Below are 19,810 nucleotides of genomic sequence, written 5' to 3'. Positions count from 1 at the left end.
AGGTGGCCAGCCAGCTGATTATCACTACAGTGAATGCTGTTTATTCATCGTCACTGCCATATCAATTGCAGTGATAATGAATGCTGCCATATGGCACATCCGCCATCCAAGTGCATGACCTCGACAAATTTCAACCTCTGGTGTTCAGAGCTAACCATTTCCTCAGCCAGGGCTTTACATATTTGTTTGTTGAGACATAATTAGATAATGCACGGTCTCTCATATTACAAAACCTCTCATTGTGAGGATGACTCCATATTCTAGCTGCAACATTATAACAAGAAATCATGTGTGTGAGAGAGTGAGAGACGTGTTCAAATTCTCAATTCCACAACTTCTTTCTATGAAACGCTCATCTAACTCCATTCTCCCAAAATATGATGTTTAACATGCGGAACATGTGTGAGAAGGGGAGAAGGCTTGGGAGTAATTACGCGGAAATCTAGAATCATTAATGGTGCGCCTCTACTTTGTGTTCCGATTCCTGTGAAACTGAGACGTGTGGGCTACTCGTCCGCCGCGTTGTCGCTACATAAAAGCTGTTGCCTTATTTGGATCGATCCAACAAACCCCATTTTCGTAATTGTGTCTTACGCTGATGTGTACTGCTCAGGGGTGTGCGCGTGCGTGTGTGTGTGTGTGCATGTGAGTGAGAGGGTGGCATGGAGAGTGTGATTGGGGTGTGTGTGGAGAGAGAGAGGGAGGGAGGGAGAGAGAGAGAGAGAGAGCGCGCACTTCGGGTTGGCGCAGGCTCCGGTCCGGGAGAACGGAGCGTTGTGCACGGCGGCAGCATGGCTTCGTCTCACGGGAGAAGCGACATGCGGTTTGCAGACTGGATGGCAAGTTTACCACGGAGCATGCACACCACCCCGCTCACCAACCTGGCCATTCCCGGTAGGTGTTTCCTTTTCTCCTTCCCCAGTGGAATAAGGATACATGTCCGTCTCTTTTCCATCCGAGCGCACTGCACGTAGCCGTCCATGTAGATACGGGACGAATAACTAGGCTGTGCGTTTTAACATGTGACGTATTCTACTGCTTTGCAAACTTTGATATTTTACTTTGCACCCCCCCGACAGGCAACTCCCGTGGCTTTGGTCTCATCGTACCTCATTAGAACAAAGGGTACCGACCTGTTGCGCAGCGTGTGAAGTGCCCTTTATTTGTGAACAGCTTCCTCTTGTGATGGTCCCGTTTTAATGGCTTGTCCATCAATATGATGACACATGTCTGAGGTGAAATTCAAGAAAGAGAGAGAGAGAGAGAGACTAAGAGTCACTGTTAAGATTCCGTACTGATGAGCCATGCTGCTCTGCTGTGTTGTGTAGGACTTCTGGCGTTTGCGCCGGGGTGGTGGCCACGGAGGAGAGGAGACAGGGAGTGGGATGGGTTCCGTCTGTGCACTCAGATGATCACAGCGCTGTCCATAGAGAATGAGCTGTTGGACCTCCAGCCAATCAGTGCGCAGGTCTCCTTCAGCTCCATTCAAATTGGAAACGCTGCTTGTGAAGCCCACCACTGATCTGAATGATGGCATGGCTTATCAGCAGCCAGCTAATTCCATATCTGCTGCCTAGCGATTATCACACCTCCACACAAGCGCACTTTCATTCTTCCATTTTCTTGCATGTAATCCCTTTTCCCTCCCCCTCTCTCCATGCTCTCCAACTGTAGATGCGTGGTGTGTGAGGATGTGCAAAGAGGGGCTTCTCAAATGCAGATGGATTGGACCTTGAGTCCAGTGAGGCGTGGCGTATGACCGGCACTGACCACCTGCAATCCAGCAGAGATTTAATTAAATAGCGGCTGAAAGACACCAGTGGCATGACATTACCTCATCCTTGTAATTCTGCTGAATCACGTGTGCCACGGGAACATGCTCTGTCCCATTTAATTAGGTATCATTACTCCTCATTGGCCCCGTGGCCTGCAGCTGCTCTGTCTATCCTCCATTTGGACAGATTCTCTAAACATCCATCAGATGCTTTGCACTTTCTTGTGTTTGTGCGCATTTGTCTTAGAAACAATAAAATCCACAGGATTTCATGAGTTTATTTAGCAACAACCATTTGTTCCTATTGGATTATACATTTAAGTTTTCATATCACACCCTAAGTCTCTTCTCAGAATGCAGCATCATAAGCCTTTGTTTCAAGGAGAAATACAACAAACGAGACGGCCGTTTAATTTCCTCCACAAGTTTCACTCATCCTGCGTTTGGTTGAAAGGATATTATATTCATCATGTTGGATTCCTGTCGTGCAATCCTCGCCATCCGATGATTATTTATAGTGCAAAGTATTTTGGCAAATTGGAGTGTTAATGTGGGGGTGATGTGATGGGTTATGGCCAGAAGGGATCCGCCTTGTGTAAATATAACGCCACACACTCGTACTCGGATGGACTCGGGGGGGGGAAATAACAAACTCAGTAGGGATTTGGCGGTGGGCGGGATGCCCTTCACAGGGGAGAGGAGACTGCCTAGAGATATGCAGTCTATATACTGTTATTATTGTATCAATGCTGTATGTGGTTTTTCACTTAACTGGTTATAAATCAGTCATAATTAAATACTGACGCCTCTAAAATTCCAGTTTCCCTACATCCAGCCAGCAGCAGAGCCTCACTTCTGATGCCCTGCTGGGAACCCTGACACCACGCTGCTGAAGTCCCAGGCCTTAACGCTGGGCCCACTGGAAAGGGGGCCACGAGAGAACCACAACTGCAGGCCAGACTATGAGACCCTGCTGCAGTAAATGAGGTTCTCTAAAGGGATTATGGTGCTCGAACACTTTTCTTTTTTTTTTGCCGCCAAAATCGAGTCAAAAATAAAGTTATTTTAAGATAATACAAAATAACCTAGAACATGATTGATGACTTCATTACATTACTAGAACCTGAACTTAAATGAATCTTACACACTGGATTTAAATTAGCATATCAACTCAGAACTGTGTGCAGCCTTCTTTCAAGAGATACAAGGGCTGCAAGGCTGCCTGCAGAACAAAATACGCAAACTTTTACACAAGACAGATCCTTTCCAGCCGTCACCCATACGGTGGCACGGCCCCTGCATTCATGAAATCTTCAGTATGATTGGCAATGAGTTTATGTGAAGGTTTTGTGTTGACAGAGAATACAGTATATGGTTTTTATGATTTTTTAATGGCACCTATTATTCATGTTGGTGTAGGAAAACACTGCATGTGGCACATACCTCATTATAGATTCTCTGGGTAGCATATGCGTTTGACAGATATTGCAGCTGCTGTGTGGCAGATCGTATCTTTGCATGCTTGCTGTTACCCTTGACTGAGAGCTACCAAGCCAATCTCTATGTGAAAATGCTTTAAAAGCCACATTATAGTACAAGATACTAATGCATACTCATCAAACATGATTCCTTTTTCCTTTCCTTTTTCAAGATGATTGAATTGTAAGTTCATTTATCATCCATCCATCCATTTTCTACCGCTTATCCTGTATTTAGGGTCACGGGGGGGCTGGAGCCAATCCCAGTTCATTTATCAGTTTTATGTATTTCTGTAACCAGTAGGCTCAATTAAACGGATACCTTTTTTTGCTCACAAAGGTATAGGGAGCAGTAGCCCAAATAATACCGCACCAATAATGAAATGCCAGTCAATCCAAGCAAAGACACTAAAAAAATAGCAATTTAAATAAAAAAATGAAATATTTGATTAAAAAAAAATGCCAGAAAGTAGTGTTCAGATGTTTGCACTCAAAGGCAAGGGGGGAACTGTTACTAATTACTCATTACAAGTGAGTTTGGAATGGATTTGAAATATTGGTCAAAACATTTAAGGGATCTGGAAGCGGAGCGGATTCTTCTAGGGAGGGACGGTCTTTCTTCTTGAGGAGCTTTGTTTTCCACGTTGAACAAGCTGCAGGCAAGACAAGGCCGGCTGACTGACTCCCACACAAAGAGTTACAGTAATCAATAAGTGACGAGATGAAAGCATGTTTCCAAGTCCCTAAATGAGAGAAGCTGTTTTGATGTCTCAATAGTTCTTAAGTGTATAAAGGAAAAACTACCACAGGAATTTGGAATTTGAAGGGTGAAAAAAGAAGGACAGCGGGTTTCAAGGAGCTGCATATTCTCAGTGTCACCATAAGAAATGTTACTAAATGTTTTTTAAATGTCTATCCCATTGCAAGAATATTTCATGAGTAAAAAGGTCTAAAAAATAGAACCTTGTGGTGCGCCGCAGCAAGACAAGTACAAAGTTGGACTCATAACTGATCAAAGCCTTTTTTTTTTTTTTACAAAACTGAGTGTCTTAAAGAGCTCCAACTGAATTTAAATTCAGTCCAAAGACATCAATCAATCCTTTGTCACCCAGAGGAGAGCTGACTCAGTGCCTGACTCAAATTCGTCCAGAAAAATCAAAGAAAAAACATTTCTTTTGAAAAATATTTTAGAGTAAAGTCAGATTTTGATTGGATTTTTTGATCCAGGGCAGCATCGGCCGACATGAACGACCAAACGAGTTATTTATTCAAAGTTATAGAGTTGTTGTTTGTTATCATGCTGTGAGTCATGGCCCAAAGTTGCAGCCAAGTGCATTGTGGTTGTATTATTTACTATTTTAAAATAATACATATTTTCATGAGCATAATCCTGCTGGTCAGAACCTCCTTTTTTGGTGAGATATGGTTGCTCTCAGACATGACTCAGCTCCCACGGGCCACTTTGGCCTCACGCTGTGTCGGCCGATGGAGACTACAGTCCTCTGACCTGCACCAGCTCTACTCTATAACTAATTGCAGAGAGGGTGGAAGACAGGAAAGAAAGAGGGAGTGGTAGCATAAATATAGAGGTCGGGAGAAATGAGGGGAAGAGGCGGGGAGCAGTTATCATTTTCCTTCCCCCCCGAGTTGGTCATTGTATGGAACGGTGGGCTATTGTTAGAGCTGCTGGGTGAGTGCTGCAGACTGCCATGCTGAGGTGGTCAGGAGATCTGTGTTGCCTGACATGCTGAGAATCTGTTCCTCTGTGGTTCTCTCACATGAGAGGCTTTAATGCCTGTCAGTTTGTTGCCATAGTAATAAAATGGATTATCGTTCATGTATGAATTGCTGGCTGGCATAAGCACAGGTGTAACAACGACTAAATGTAAATAATTTAGATTCCTAAAAGTCTTTATTGTTTGTATAAATTAACTAGCAGGCCAAAGTGTGTAGATTTACTAAGTGTAGGTGATTATATAATCCACTTTTTAAAACCCCTTTTAAAAAACGGACGAACTCGTAAACTGACCAACAGACATACAGCCCTTGTTCCCCTTATGAATGTACATGTTTATGTTTAGCATTTGACTAATGTTAACATAAACAATATTGATCGATGCTGTTTTACAACTAGCAGTTGAAGTGACCTCATATTTACACATGGTCGGTAATGAGATAAGTTTGAAAAAGAGGCAGATTTGATTTGAATCTTTTTTGCAAAAAATATGAGTTCAATATATAGTAGCTCATAAATAGGTAGTACATAATTCAAAATTTGATGTTGTACCTTAAATGTATTTATTTTCTATCAGGGAAACTGACATTTTGTTTGAGGATAAATTACTTTACCTCACGAATACTAAAATGCCCACAGGGTCATATTTACATGAGGGCTCATGGGAGCAATACCCAACCTTTCCAATGGCTGACTGTAGCCGCTTCCAGCTCTACAGAGGTAGGAAATGAATAGCATACCTTAGGCCGGGGGGAAGGGTGAAAGCAATTGTATTAAGTAAAGATGGCCTCGCAGGCAATAAAAACAAATCCATTGCACAAGAGGCCTCTTCGGTCTTGCTGGCTCCCTCGGGGCAGAGTTAAAGGCTGGCACAGGACTTTGAGCTGTAAATCTGCCCGTCAGTCCCCTAGACCATTCTGCTGCCACTTAAGCCCCTGAACAAGGAGGATGAATGGTATCAGATACGAGGATAAAAACTGGTAGTGCAGCGAGATGAGCTCCGGTTATTTCCTGGGCAGGAAATCAGCCGGCTGAAAAGCCATTGGGGAAAAAAACCACAGGACATAAAATCCAAAACAAACAAAGAAAGAGAAAATAGTTTGGTAAAGAGAAAGATAAAATATTCATCCAAAGAGGTGACACAAACCACCTGGGGTACATTCACGATTTTAACCAGCAACACCAATCTGCTTTTACTATTATGTGTATTTTATAACTGACAGCAAAGTCTGACGGTAAACCGATACTCATAACAAACCACCTGTCTAAGAATCAGGCAGAAATGATCAGGTATGGATTCTCCACAGGCTGCTTTCGCCTCACCGTGGCCGTTAATTGAGTTTTCCAGCAGGAGGACATTTATCTTGATTCTAAGTCAAATAATTCAGCCTCGTCGGAAACGTATGTGCTCAGTGCGCGCTGCCACGAATAAGATGGAGGAGAGGAGTGAGGTGTGAGGCAAAGTGAGTCTGGAGCGAATTGAGCAGGAGTTCGATAGAATAGGGAGCTGGATGGAGCACCGTTTGAATTACGGCAGAAATCACATCCATGCAGTGAAAGTGGAGAGGAGAGATCTTTTAGTGTCATGTGGCTCACCTCCACGCTGTTACCTTCCATTTCCCTGTCATTTCCTACTCTCTTCCCATCCTAAGATAGAGACCCGGAGAGCCGTTTTGTCATGAAAAAAGGGCATACACCACCAGTGGTCCTCTTTGCTCTCATTTAGTCCAAATTACTCAGGTCAATTATCTGAGGTAACAGTCATCACCTACTACAACCATCATCATCTAGTGAATCGCTGTGTTATCATTATATCCGCTTGTTTCGAGCTGTTACTCCTCTCTGCTCTGGTTCCTTGTCTCTCTTTGCACTTTCTCCATTCACCCCAGTGATGTGATTCAGTCACTGACCTGAGGGAAGAGGAGTTCCCAAAGTCCACATTAAAAGCTCACATCCATTTGTATTCAAGGATTTCAGTGTATGTCCAAACACGCATCTTCACGTCTATCAAAGCTAAAGCTTATTGAACAGCATGAGAGTACAGTTTGGATATTGTTCACAGGCAGCAGCTCGTTCCAAATTAAGGATTTTAAGGATTTTAAATCAATATGACCAAAAGCACAATCACCATTCAGGCCTTTGTCAACAACGGGAAAGTGTGTTCACTGTGGTCGAGGCCACGAGGGAAGCGGTTATTTGAATTTCCTTTAGTAAGCTCTGTGGTAGCACTTATTTGTGTCTTGTGGCAAGAGACATTAAAAACCTCATATACCGTCTAATGTATGTGGTGTTTTAGTTCCAGTAGACAATAATAAAAATGGAAAGGACTCAAGTCTGAGGCACATTGTTGACATTATAATGTAATAATTGCATGAGGATGGAAATCGGCTGTCTGCACAGTTCATTTGAAAAAAAAAAAAAAAAAATGTTTCCTCACATTTCCGATTGAGTGAGTTGACCTTCAGACGCGGCTCCAGCATAAAAGTGGAGCAAATGGTTTCATAACATAAACAGTAATTAGTCATCTTCAGAGCTCAGGTAGCAGCAGGGCTGTGATGAAATGCACAGCTTTGGCTTCAGATTCTTATAGATGGTTCTCCTCTCCGTAGTGAAGCGTAGAGGCTTCTCAGGTGCATACATGCTAGTAAGTAAAGCACAAAAAACTTTTTTTAGTTTGTGCTTTCATTAAGATCTGCTAAACTATATCCAGTTGTTTTGACTTTAATAGATATATTCCATGACAGTAATTATCACAGGAACGCCCAAATGAATCGTGCAGCTAGTTAAGCTTATCATTTTCATAGTCAAATCATTGTGAAATTGTCCAAAGATTCTTCTCAAACGTGAGGAATGCTTGGTTTTGGATTGGTCATTTAGATTTTGGACTGTTGGTTGGACACAAAAAAGCACATAGAAGACTTTTTTGACAGTTTTAATCAATTCATGGAGAACATAGTTGTTGCACAATAAGAACTTTAATCTCTGCAACAATAGCATAGCCAGCTGTTGTGACTGGTTACGGTCATTTACTCTGTTGCATTGTGACCCGGGTGACACGATTGAGCCTGTAGAGATGCTGTGTGCTGCCCTGCCCCAAGGACTCAGCTGTCTGCCCTGATGTGGTCATTCTCTGGGCCGACTGTGAAGACCCGGCACTGGGGAAGAGCTGAAGGTCAATCCAGGCTCTGTGTGTGTGTGTGTGTGTGTGTGTGTGTGTGTGTGTGTGTGTGTGTGTGTGTGTGTGTGTGTGTGTGTGTGTGTGTGTGTGTGTGTGTGTGTGTGGAGGAGGGGGAGGGTGCATGTTGGTTTGAGTGAGAGAAAGTGATGAAGTTGATTGCAGTTATGAGAGCAGGAGGAAGATAACAGAAGTGTCAGAGCACACACACAGACACACACACACACATTCCTACTCAGGCATGGAAGGACACGACCTTCAGACCTAAATAACAGAATTCACCATGGATTGATTGGAAGGAAATACTTTGATGTGTCACCTCGTAAAAGCATCAATATATTGACAAATTTCACAATCTATCAAAAGTTATTTTTACTGTCACTAATGGGATGGGATTTTTTTTCTGATGCAGCTCCTAGAATAACACTTCCATTTGAATGAGCTTTTGATTACAGGGTTAGTTTGACTTCATGATAATAAAACATCACTTTCTCACAAATAAAAGTGCTATTAGTCCATTCAGGTAGTTTCTGCTTTCTCTGCTTGGGTGTTGAGGTATCTCATCTATGACATTTCTGCTGCCACTCCAAGTGGCGGTGAATGAAAATGTGTTTGTGGGGCTCAAGGCGCTGAAAAATGGCATTTGAAAAATTGAACAGCTTATATCTTTTCACTTTCAACGGGATTGCATTTTCCAGAAGAAATAGATTCATGAATATTTTAATATCATATCGTCAGGTGATTTTGAGAACTGCTGAGCTAATTTAATGGGAGGTCGGCTTGTTCACAGCACGTACATCTCCATGCAAGCAGTGGTTCAGCGACTCTCTGTGTGGTAGAGGTCGAGCCAATTCTGCTTGTGAAGCTGCGTGTCCTAAATATATCAGAAGGAATACAATTGCAGTAGCTTTGATCTAATTGAGAAATGATTCCTAGAAGCCAATATCTTTTCATGTCTTTGACTCTGCAAAGTATCAGATTTATTGAAAATAACTTGTGATTAGGAGAGATGTCTCGGATCTTGTTTACGCTTTCGGATGAAGTTCACCCGAAATAAACTTTAAAATTGAATTTGGAATCATCAAATCACCAAGGTGGTCATGTTTGAAACAACAGAATGCTTGAATATAACAAAAGCATTAATTATATGAATAATGAATAAGATGAAGGATCTCATTATCCACAAGAAAATACAATATACCTTTTCAAGTGTACCTGTGCAGGGTAGAAATGAGCCTTTTTCGAGGGGTTTAGAAAATCTTCTCGGGAGAAGGAAATGCTAATTGAGTCATTGAGGATTAGCCCAAATCAGATTGTGAAGATATAGAGTTACAGAGGCGGAGGATGACAGCGGAATCAGGTTTAACCAAAAATTAAAGTCTCCACTCAAAGGTGTTATATGAAGTCCCGGTTTTTGGGGTTGCGGTTTGTGAACACAGCTTTCAAAAATGCACCCCTCTCCGGATCAACAAGGGGGTGAGAGAGAGGGGGAGAGAGAGAGAGAGAATGAACACAGAACAAAAGCCGTGACTCAGAATAATAAAATGTAATTTTCTGATTGGGTCGTGACGTTCTTAAGGACGGATAAACACATCCACACCTCCTCACAACCCGGAGCCAGAAGTACACTTGATTCTGCTGTAGCTTGTCTGCCTGCTGTCTGGGATTGGAAGCTTTGGTAACCTCAAGGTATTTGGACTACTTAGCAAATACACCAAGCTCAGCATACTTCTCTGGGAGCTCTGCTCCGCCTGAGAAATCATCAGTGGGCTCATCTTTTTCATGTCATCGGCCTTAATGAATTACAACCACTAAATGTTGTTACTCACGGTCAGTGTTGTTGCCATGACGCCAGCCTGTTTCCCCCCTCACTCTTACTCTTACTTATGTTTGTGTCTTGTCCAGGTTCCCATGATTCCTTCAGTTTCTACATTGACGAGGCGTCTCCGGTGGGACCCGAGCAGCCGGAGACGGTGCAAAACTTTGTTTCTGTGTTTGGCACGGTGGCCAAGAAGCTAATGAGGAAGTGGTTAGCCACACAGACTATGAACTTCACCAGCCAACTGGAGGCTGGGGTCCGTTTCTTTGACCTGCGCATCTCCACCAAGCCGCGCGACCCCGAAAACGAGCTGTTCTTCGCCCACGGGCTCTTCAGTGCCACGGTTGGTCGGCATAGAGTTTTTGGTGTTTTTTTGTTGTTGTTTTTTTCGATGTGATTAATGTTTTTGGAATGCTTGTGGTTGCTAAGTGATGTCTGTATATATCCGTGTATGTGGCAGCATATTTATGTGACTAAGAGCTTAATCACACAAGTTCCTTCAGAGGGTTTAACTACGTCACAATCATTTGTGTGCCTATATTTCATATGACTGTATAACATTTTTAATACATGTGATGTTTTTAGGTCAGAGAGGGTCTAGAGCAGATCAGCAGTTTCCTGTCAGCTCACGCCAGAGAGGTCGTGTTCTTGGACTTCAACCACTTCTATGGCGTGCAGAACCTGCACCACGAAAAGCTGGTGGCCATGTTGAAAGAGGTGTTTGGAGACAAACTCTGCCCAGTCGTCTTCGCCCAGGAGGTACTGTCGAATTCAGATACACTCGACACTTCACAGCGAGTAGGATTAAGCAATCAAGTGGCCGAGCAGCTGGCCTCAATTATTTATTTCAGATGTTTCTTTCACCTCAACACTCAAAATGTCTTTTATCGAGAGGTAAAATCAAGCACACATTTTTGTATGCGCTTTTGAAAAGGCTTTTGAAAATGATTGTGTTCTCAGCCCGGCACAATAGCGTTCTCTGTGTTTTGATCTCTTGAGATGCAGAACGATGTTATCACATCCCATATCATTTTCTGTTCAACCACAGAACGGCCCTTCTTGCGTCCAAGTCGAGTAGAAAAGTGCTCCCGTGCTCAGATAGATTTGCAGTTTTTCTCTGTCTGTTTTTTTTCTTTTACTTTTTCTTTTTTCTTCACCTTCCACCATGCCCCCTCCCCCACCTGAGGTGAGGCTGTCTGTGAAGGACCTGGAAGAAGGAATACCTATCGACAATCGATACCAAAGATCATAGTTTTCTGTCAGGCGATGATGCTGAATGAGGATGAACTGTAGAGGAAAAGGAAAAAGCCAATAGTGACTAACGGATAGAACGAGCATCCTCTCAGTGGCATAGTAGCAACCAGGGTGACGTTTAAAGACAACAAATTAGCGCTATTCTTTCCTCTGCAGGTATTATATCCACTTCTCGGTCTCCTTTCTTCCACTCCTTCTCTATGAGTGGATCTTCTATTCTCTTGTCATCCTTCTTCCTCTTAGTAGATAGACGCTGAATCCACTTCACCGCTCTTCTCCAGTGGTTGTGGCTCCTTTTCAGGTATAATTTATAGCTGGAAGCTCATTATCTCAATGTAAATTTCCTCTTGAGAGAGAAAAGACAAAATACATGAGCTATATGGATCTTGGGGTTGAGATGAAAATGCTTTCTTTCTTCTTTTTTTTTTTTTTAACTATATCCACCTCCACCTTCCAACGCATTGCCTGGTTGCTTCCTTTAATCAGTTGACAGGGGATATTGATGTTTTTGTTGTGTTTTTCTCACTAACTAAATGGATTTTGCTACAATCTTCCACCAAGATTGCTACTATTGACACAATTCACTGTAGCAGAATGGCAGCCGAAGCTTATAATATTATTTACCCCGTTGACAGCTTTTTTTTTTTAATTAATTGAATCCAAGACTACATAGAAAACTGCACTAAAGTGCTAAATTCTCTGTTCATCGTGAATGTGGTTTCTTGGAGGTCGTCGTCGTCAGTTTTTGTTATTCTAAGAATTTTTTTTCGAAATGTCTTACCTTTTGAATAGCTTGTAATAGCTTTAAAATACACATTTTAATGTTTTGTACTCTTTGTCTTTCTTCTCAGTAAGCAATATCGAGATCAATAATAGTGATCTACCCATCATCTTATACAGTATTCCCACTTCTCCTACAAACATAACATAAGTGATTGACCGGACGATTTTTGTCAGTCGGAACTGAATATTGAACCAAATCTGCTTGATAATCAGAGTGATGCATCACATTAAGCAATAATATCCACGTATTGATATTTTCTTCCATTCAAGAAAATACTCAAACGTACTAAATAAACCGCCAGGTACATTTAATACGTATACTATTCAACACCCCTCACCTTTTTTGTTCTTTTGTCACCTCTGACCATTCCTCTCCTTCTGACCTCCTGCTCCCCTGAATGCATGCCTCCATCTCCAGGTGTCTCTGCAGTATCTGTGGGAGAAGGAGTACCAGGTACTGGTCTTCTACCACCACCCCATGGCCCTGGAGGTGCCCTTCCTGTGGCCCGGGCAGATGATGCCCTCTCCCTGGGCCAACACCACCGACCCAGAGAAACTGGTTCAGTTTCTCCAGGCGTCTGTCACTGACCGCAGGTCAGCCCTTACCTTTTATCAACTGTGGGCACTCCTTCATACAAGAGAGAGTGGGACAAAATATCTGTACTTTGTCATTCAATCATGATGGGTCATTCTATCATAATCTAGATGTACTGTCCTAATGCTCATACTGCTCAGATTTAAGGACTTGACTAACAATTTAATTTGCCTTAGTTAAATAAAAAATAGCCAACTAAGAGGATAGGGGCAGGGCGAAATGAAGAAGTTATTACAAGCTCTTGGCTATGTGAAGCACCAATGGCTAACTTATAAACAAGGCTAGGTACAAGATTTTGGCATGGAAAGAATCCTGGTTTCTGGTCTGAATCGTATTGGCCAATGAGGATGATTTAGCTTTTTATTGGTTCAAAATTAGCTTGTAAACTGGCTACTTATGAAACAACACAGTCGTTCACGTCGTCTCTCAACTCCAGTCTCAATTTGCTAATCTGAATGTAAACAATGAGCATCCATCCATCCATTATCCGTAACTGCTTTCCCTGTTCAGGATTGCAGCGGGCGGGAGTCGATCCCAGCTGACATTGGGAAAAGGCAGACAGGCAGAAGTAGTTGGCAAACCCTGGAAAGATTGCCATGCTATTACAGGACTAACATATAGAGACACCCATTCACGCTCACATTCACACCTACACCTACAGGCAATTAAGAGTCATTAATTAACCTGAACCGCATGTCTTCGGGCTGCGGGAGGAAGCCGAGAAAACCCACACTGACACAGGGAGAACATGAGAACTGCACAAAGAAGGCCGACCCGTGTAAACAATTAACAACGTATGGAGAAGGAAGACTTGGCCCAGATATTGTTGGCTACACAGGAACTTAAGATATGTAAGCCTCTCGAGGCTTATTTTTTTTGCCTGTGGACCTGCCAAAAAATAGGATGGAGACTAATTTTGACACTAAAAAGCACACATGCGTTCAAGGAAACTGCTGACAGTAATGGGGAGACATTTCTTTCCAATTCTGACAGACATTTGCATATGAAATTGTTGTTTTTTTCCCTTCTTCTGACAGAATAATTTTTTTCTTTGTGGTTACTTGAAGTATTTAAAGTCAAAGTAAGGCGACATTAATGTATTTATGTGACACCTCTGTGCAGCAAATGCCCTAAGGTGCTTTACATGAATAGATAAAATGCAAAAATACATGAAAAATAACCTGTAAATACCTGATGTGTCCTGCAGGAGGAAGGGGACCTTCTTCGTCTCCCAGGTGGTTCTGACACCAAAGGCCAGCACTGTGATGAAGGGCGTGGCTAGTGGACTGAGGGAGACTATCACAGAAAGGTGTGTACGACTGTTTATGTGGGACATGTTCAGTGTAACACTAAGATCGGATAACACACACATATACAGACACTGTGGAACACCAAAGACATGTTTTACCCATAACAACTTATAACAACATTCTCGGGCACACACACACAGTCATATGTGAGTCATGGTAGCAATTTATAACTTAATCCAGAGGCATGTTGGTTTTTACAGGTGTCCCCAGGCATTTAACACTGACCTCATTCAAGCTTTTTTTTTTTTAAGAACAGCTGCCACAAACCTGATGCAATGCTTCTCATCCTTCTCCTCCCTCTTTCTAAATTGCCCCTCCTCAGTTCTGGTTCAAGATGTTCTTTTCCCGATTTACCCCCCAGGTTTGTCTGTATATCACTCCCTCTCAATGTCACCAGTTTGTGAAAAGCCTCTGTGGCAAAAACCGCCAATTTTCCTTCCATGAATTATTCATTCGACAGCTCCGCTATCAGCCATTCTCACCAGGCATTTGGTTTCTTTGATGTAGACATCCTTCAAAATTCCATCTATTAGTTTTGCCACACAGTCTTCCTGCGTCGGGACTCGACAGAAAACAAGAAAGAGGGGCATGAGGAGGAGATAACTCTGAGAATTTGGCCGAGCAGAAAGCTTGGCGAGGCGTCTGCAGGAGTAACGCCCTCCCCGCGGTTTGCACGGCTCACATGAACATGTCCAGCGAGTGTTCAGAGTGTCATCCTCACAGCTGGTGTCTGGCTTGCAAGACGTCCCATGCTGCGTCACAGAAATATTTTATCACAGCGTGACTCTCTCTGTGCTAAACCAGCCAACCATGAATCATCCCTTCTTCTATCCCTCTTGATCTTTTGTGACTTCCCCCCCTCCTCCTCTTGCTCTTTCCCTTAATGCTTCTCACTCTACAGGATTTTAAAATGCATCTCCTTGTTTCTTGGTATGTCGCCATTTCCAAAAGTTACATTTTTGTACAGCTTAACTTGTCTGTGTTTCTGTGCGTTCTCCCAGGGCCTTACCGGGCATGATGCAGTGGATCAGATCGCAGAGACCCGGGGAGAGCGGCATCAACATTATCACAGCTGACTTTGTGGAGCTCGGAGAATTCATCAGCGCCGTCATCACCCTCAACTATCACCTGGACGATGACGAAGACGACGCCACCTGAGAGCCCCGCGGGGTTGGGGGGCGTCAGGGAGCACAGTCACCGCCGCTCGGGCTTGGTGCTGTGCTCTCACCCTTTTGTCTTTGGCATTTATTTCAGGAGGGGAGCTGCACTGCCCCTTTCACTTTATTTAGGGCTATAGTGAATTGAGAGCTCAAATGGCGAAACGGTGTTGAGGTGAGAGAAGTTGGGGTTGGGAGAAACAACAGGTTTGTTTGGTTTGGAGCACAACGAGAACGAGGTTTAGTTTTGTTTCCTATTTTGGGGATCTTTTTGTTTTCTTCTTCTTCTTCCTTTTAAGGAATTTCTTTACTTCCTGTGCTGTAACAGTAACAGTTCTTTCCACTGATCAAATGCACTGTTTCCAGGCTTCCCACTACACCAGGGGTAGATTCCTCACAGCATATCAACTTTCTGCTAAACGTATCCGTACATCGTTTTCGGTATTCTCGAGGTTGTTTTAAAATAAACGTACATAACTTGAACCACTCAAATTGTAGGACGGTGTAAATAGCTTGCCATTGTTTGTCCAAACCTGACTTAAGGACAGGTTTTTTTTTTCTTCTTCTTTACAGTATGCATCCCTGGTCAGATCACGGCGAGTGTTTCTGGAAAAACACCTAAAGCAAAATGTTCAATATTATATGTTATTACGATGTCTTTACTCAACACATAGAGCAGAAATATAGCATCTTCCATATGTTTCCTTAGCAGTAATCTCTGAAGGGGCTGTCTTCCAGTAATAGCCTCCTCTGTAGTCAGCTTGCAGCCTCGACATTGATCACCTCGGTGCAGCGGTAAAATATTTTTTCACTCAATCAAAAACCACAGACTTTTAAAGAGAGTGCAGCTTAGCTGACCCAGACGCACCAGCCACACTGTGTGCACTTTATCGTTGTACATCTAAACATAAATATCATTTTAACAGTCAATGTGTTCAAAATTTCAAGACAACCTTGAACTTAAAAAAAAAAGAGACTTTTTCTCACGGTTAGGAATCCAAATTTGACAAATCTATTGGATTTTGTGGTGGGTGCTGAGTCGTGATAGCCAAGTATAAAAATACAGTACACCTGGGTACGAGAGAGTATCCGCTGTCTGTGTGCGTGCCCATGCAGTATACATGAGTCATCATGAGATGTATCACGGTGTCGTGTCTTTCATAATAACAGGTGAGGACGTTAACACCCACTCAGAGAGCCATTTTATTTCAAGTCAGAAAAGGCTAAACGTCATAATAGGGAGTCAGTATGTCTTGATATAACAGCAGTGCTTTGACACTTGAAAATTATACAATAAATGTTTAGCTCAATATCTAGCTCTTACTCTTTGGTGTCTACCTTATTAAGTGTTTCGCGTTTCTGAATGTTACTGAATCCCCGGATTCCTGCTATCTCATTTCGTACACTTTCAATTTCCACTCACGTTTAACGGGTTTCATGCTACACCCTGCCGTGTTTCATCTAGAATTGGGAAAGTACTTTCAAATGGCACTCCGGAAAGACAATAGGGATATTTTTTATCGCAAGCTTTTATGCGTTATGCATGAAAAACAATCACACAGACGTCTAAACACTTTATGATCAGTGTGGCATTTTCTGCTGAGAATGTAATGTAATGCTGTAATGTTCAACCAGGACAGAAAGCTCAACGCTTTGGATTTGTGAATGTATGTGTCTTGTGAGTAACTGTGCCATTTCTTTAAAAAAACAAATAAAAAAAAAGTCTCATGTGATCGAGTGACTGAGTATCAGCTAGAAAGTCATTTTTGTATCGTATGCTTCAACGTGGAGCTGAGTTCAAGTTTTAGAGTTCCAACTGTACTTCTTTTACTTCAGTGTGGTTTCATGTCAAAATGTTTTATATATCGTAGAACGTTTGTACATACCGTCATTTCAAATAGTGTGCTGCAGATGAATTGTAAATGATTTAAACTACTGCAAAGTTCTTGATAATAATTTCTTAACTTATAACTTAACTGAGATTAATTTATCACTTATCATAGCGCTTCTTCATTTACACATTTTCCATTGTGTGCATGAACCAAACAGCACTATGGTTGTTTAGCAACAGGGTCCATAGGTTTGAGCATCTCCTCACATATTTTCTGCATAATGTTCTCAAGTGCATGAGTGAGCTGGAAATGTTTTTACCCTTTAATCCACATCCTCCAAATTAATTTATTTTTCAAATGGTGCACTGCTACCATACCATACGGATTAATAATGAAAATGAGCAGACTTGAAAAGGCTTGTAAATTGTGTTGTAAGGACATTTGTGTCTTCCCTGGTTCAAGGTGTTGTCATTGCCTTTATGTTCTGGTGTGAAAAGAGTCCTTTGCTGTTGTAAAACTCCAAAACCTTTTGTTCAAAAAGTGACTCTGTTCTAAGTGGAAACGGCAAATCAAATCAAATAAAGCTTCTATGCCTAATGAGTGACTATGTGAAGTATCTGGCCTGTTGAGTGGTGATTGTTTGCTCGAGAAAAAAACAAAAACATTTTTAAAACCATTCAAATAGAATTGTAATTTAATTGAAATGGCCAAATGGGATACATCTAAAGCTGATTTGCAGCGTTTGAGCTGCCATATCAGTATTTCATTCCCTATCTGTGCAGAGGAGCATCCTAAAATCAGCCAGTTTCCAGGGTGATGACGATGGAAGTGGGTGGGCAGCAGCACCCAGGGTGACCTTGCTGAGACTGTGTTTTGTAATTCAGCATCTGCCATTCTGCAGCCAGGTGTTGCTTACGAACAGGAAATGGAGATAACTGATAAAGAGTGGCTCAGTGTGTGTGTGTGTGTGTGTGTGTGTGTGTGTGTGTGTGTGTGAGAACTATAGAGTCCAGTTCTCCACCTGTTAAAAAAAAAATAATAATAATAAATGAAATAAGCATGGAGCTGTTTACAACACATCACTGAATCCAATGATCAAGTTATCTCATAATAACGCATATTAATGCGCATCATGTATCACAGATGCACACGTAGTTCTCTGGAAGCTGCCCGATACATCATGATGGTCCACACGTAGCTAGTGGGTATTAAGTGCTTTTGCTGCTTTTATTGCACAACGGTGGTTGATGGAAGGAAAAGTCATTGACTCATTAATTTCTCTCTATTTGCACGTTGCAAAGATTCTCTCAATCTTCTTATCCCGTGGGTTGCATTTTGTTTCTGCTGCAATTAAGTGTGCTTTATTCCATTTACTAATGGACTGCAATTCATTATTAATGCTTTCCCAGCAAAATTCAAAGAAAAGGAACTATTGTGTCCTTCGATTTTAATGTGTGCTTATGCATATGCATCTCTTTGTCTGTCTTTCTCTGTCACTCACACACACACACACACACACGCACACACACACTCACACACAGGCAAACACACAGATGAGGAGGAGGTAGAGGTGTGGGAGGTAGAGATGGATGATGGCATTCAGACGGTTTTAAGAGGGGCAGTAAAGAGAGACACGTTTTCAGAAAAGTTTGGAGTGTGAGGAGGAGGAGGACAGTCATTATCCCAGCCCTGTGTCTAGATGTATAGGGGGGGTACACACAGGGTCACGATTTATCTGCCGATAGAGGCTACTCAACAGTCTACAGTATTACAACGAGAAACATAAAAACGCTCGGTACACAGTTAATTATTAAATTATTAATGAATTATCAGGGACAGAGGGAAAACTAGGATTTGTAATTATTCTTTTAGTCAGTCAGACATGAAAACAGCAAGTGGACAAAGAGAGGCAGCAACGATAACAGAATGGGGACACAGAGAGAAAAATAATTTATGATGCCTTTGTGTCGTACCGTCTGAAAAGGGCCATCAGTCAGAACTGACAACAGGTGGTTTCATCACAGATCATCACCACTTTGTGTGAGCTATAAAATCATAGAGTTCGGTGTAACCTTGGCACTTATTTTCCCTTCTCTATAAAAGTGCTAACAGTGCAAACAAATGCGAATGTGCTGACAGAACTAACAGCGTTTACCTGTTTACCTATTATCAGCAGAGATGATTTTTATGACTTTTTAATCATTTTTTACAACAATTAATGAATTTTCTCGACTGACTTTTTCATTAATTTTCGACATAATAAATTATGACTTTTTTTGGTTGAAAAATTTGACTAAGGGTTTTTATGACTGTTTTGGAATCACTACACTCAGACTTTGCTTGACTTGATACAAGAGATTTTCATGACTTTCTAATCATTTTTTACAATAATTTCTGAATTTTCTCGACTCACTTTTTTGTTAATTTTCGACATACTATACTATGACTTTTTTTGACTACGGGTTTTTATGACTTTTGGATTCACTACACTCACACTTTGCTTGAGATAAAACACGGGGGATTTTTATGACTTTTTTATGAATTTAGTTAGTTTTCTCAACTGACTTTTTTGTCAATTTTCGACATAAAATACTATAACTCTTTTTTTTTTTTTTTTTTTTTACCATGGTTTTTTATGACTATTTTGGAATCACTTACACTCAGACTTTATGGCATTTCATTACTTTGCCATAAAGTTACTTACTTCTATTTTTTGTTGAAAAGCTCTCAAATTGATAGTTTGCACATAGTGGTGTGGTGGTGTAGTGCAGCCATGCTACATTCACGCCGCTTTACTACACGTTAAGGCTACTCTTAAGCTATTTATCTTTAGCGTAAATATCACTCAGTATGTGGAAGGGAAAATAGCTTTATTTATTATAATTAAAATATTATGCT

General features: G+C 41.7%; 1 protein-coding gene across 1 annotated transcript; it reads left to right on the top strand.

Moving 5' to 3' along the window:
* Window positions 1-737: 737 nt before the first annotated feature.
* plcxd3 (phosphatidylinositol-specific phospholipase C, X domain containing 3) lies at window positions 738-17,513 on the top strand. Its single transcript, XM_084025946.1, has 6 exons — window positions 738-894; window positions 10,068-10,324; window positions 10,567-10,740; window positions 12,437-12,612; window positions 13,821-13,922; window positions 14,925-17,513. The coding sequence occupies exons 1-6, from the start codon at window positions 792-794 to the stop codon at window positions 15,079-15,081; spliced, it is 969 nt and encodes a 322-aa protein (XP_083882072.1). The 5' UTR covers window positions 738-791; the 3' UTR covers window positions 15,082-17,513.
* The last annotated feature ends 2,297 nt before the right edge of the window (window positions 17,514-19,810 follow it).

This window comes from Eutrigla gurnardus (genome assembly GCF_963514095.1).
Source record: "Eutrigla gurnardus genome assembly, chromosome: 13".
Classification (NCBI taxonomy): domain Eukaryota; kingdom Metazoa; phylum Chordata; class Actinopteri; order Perciformes; family Triglidae; genus Eutrigla; species Eutrigla gurnardus.
Note: the sequence above shows the minus strand (reverse complement) of the source record. Positions and strands in the feature narration are given on the sequence as shown.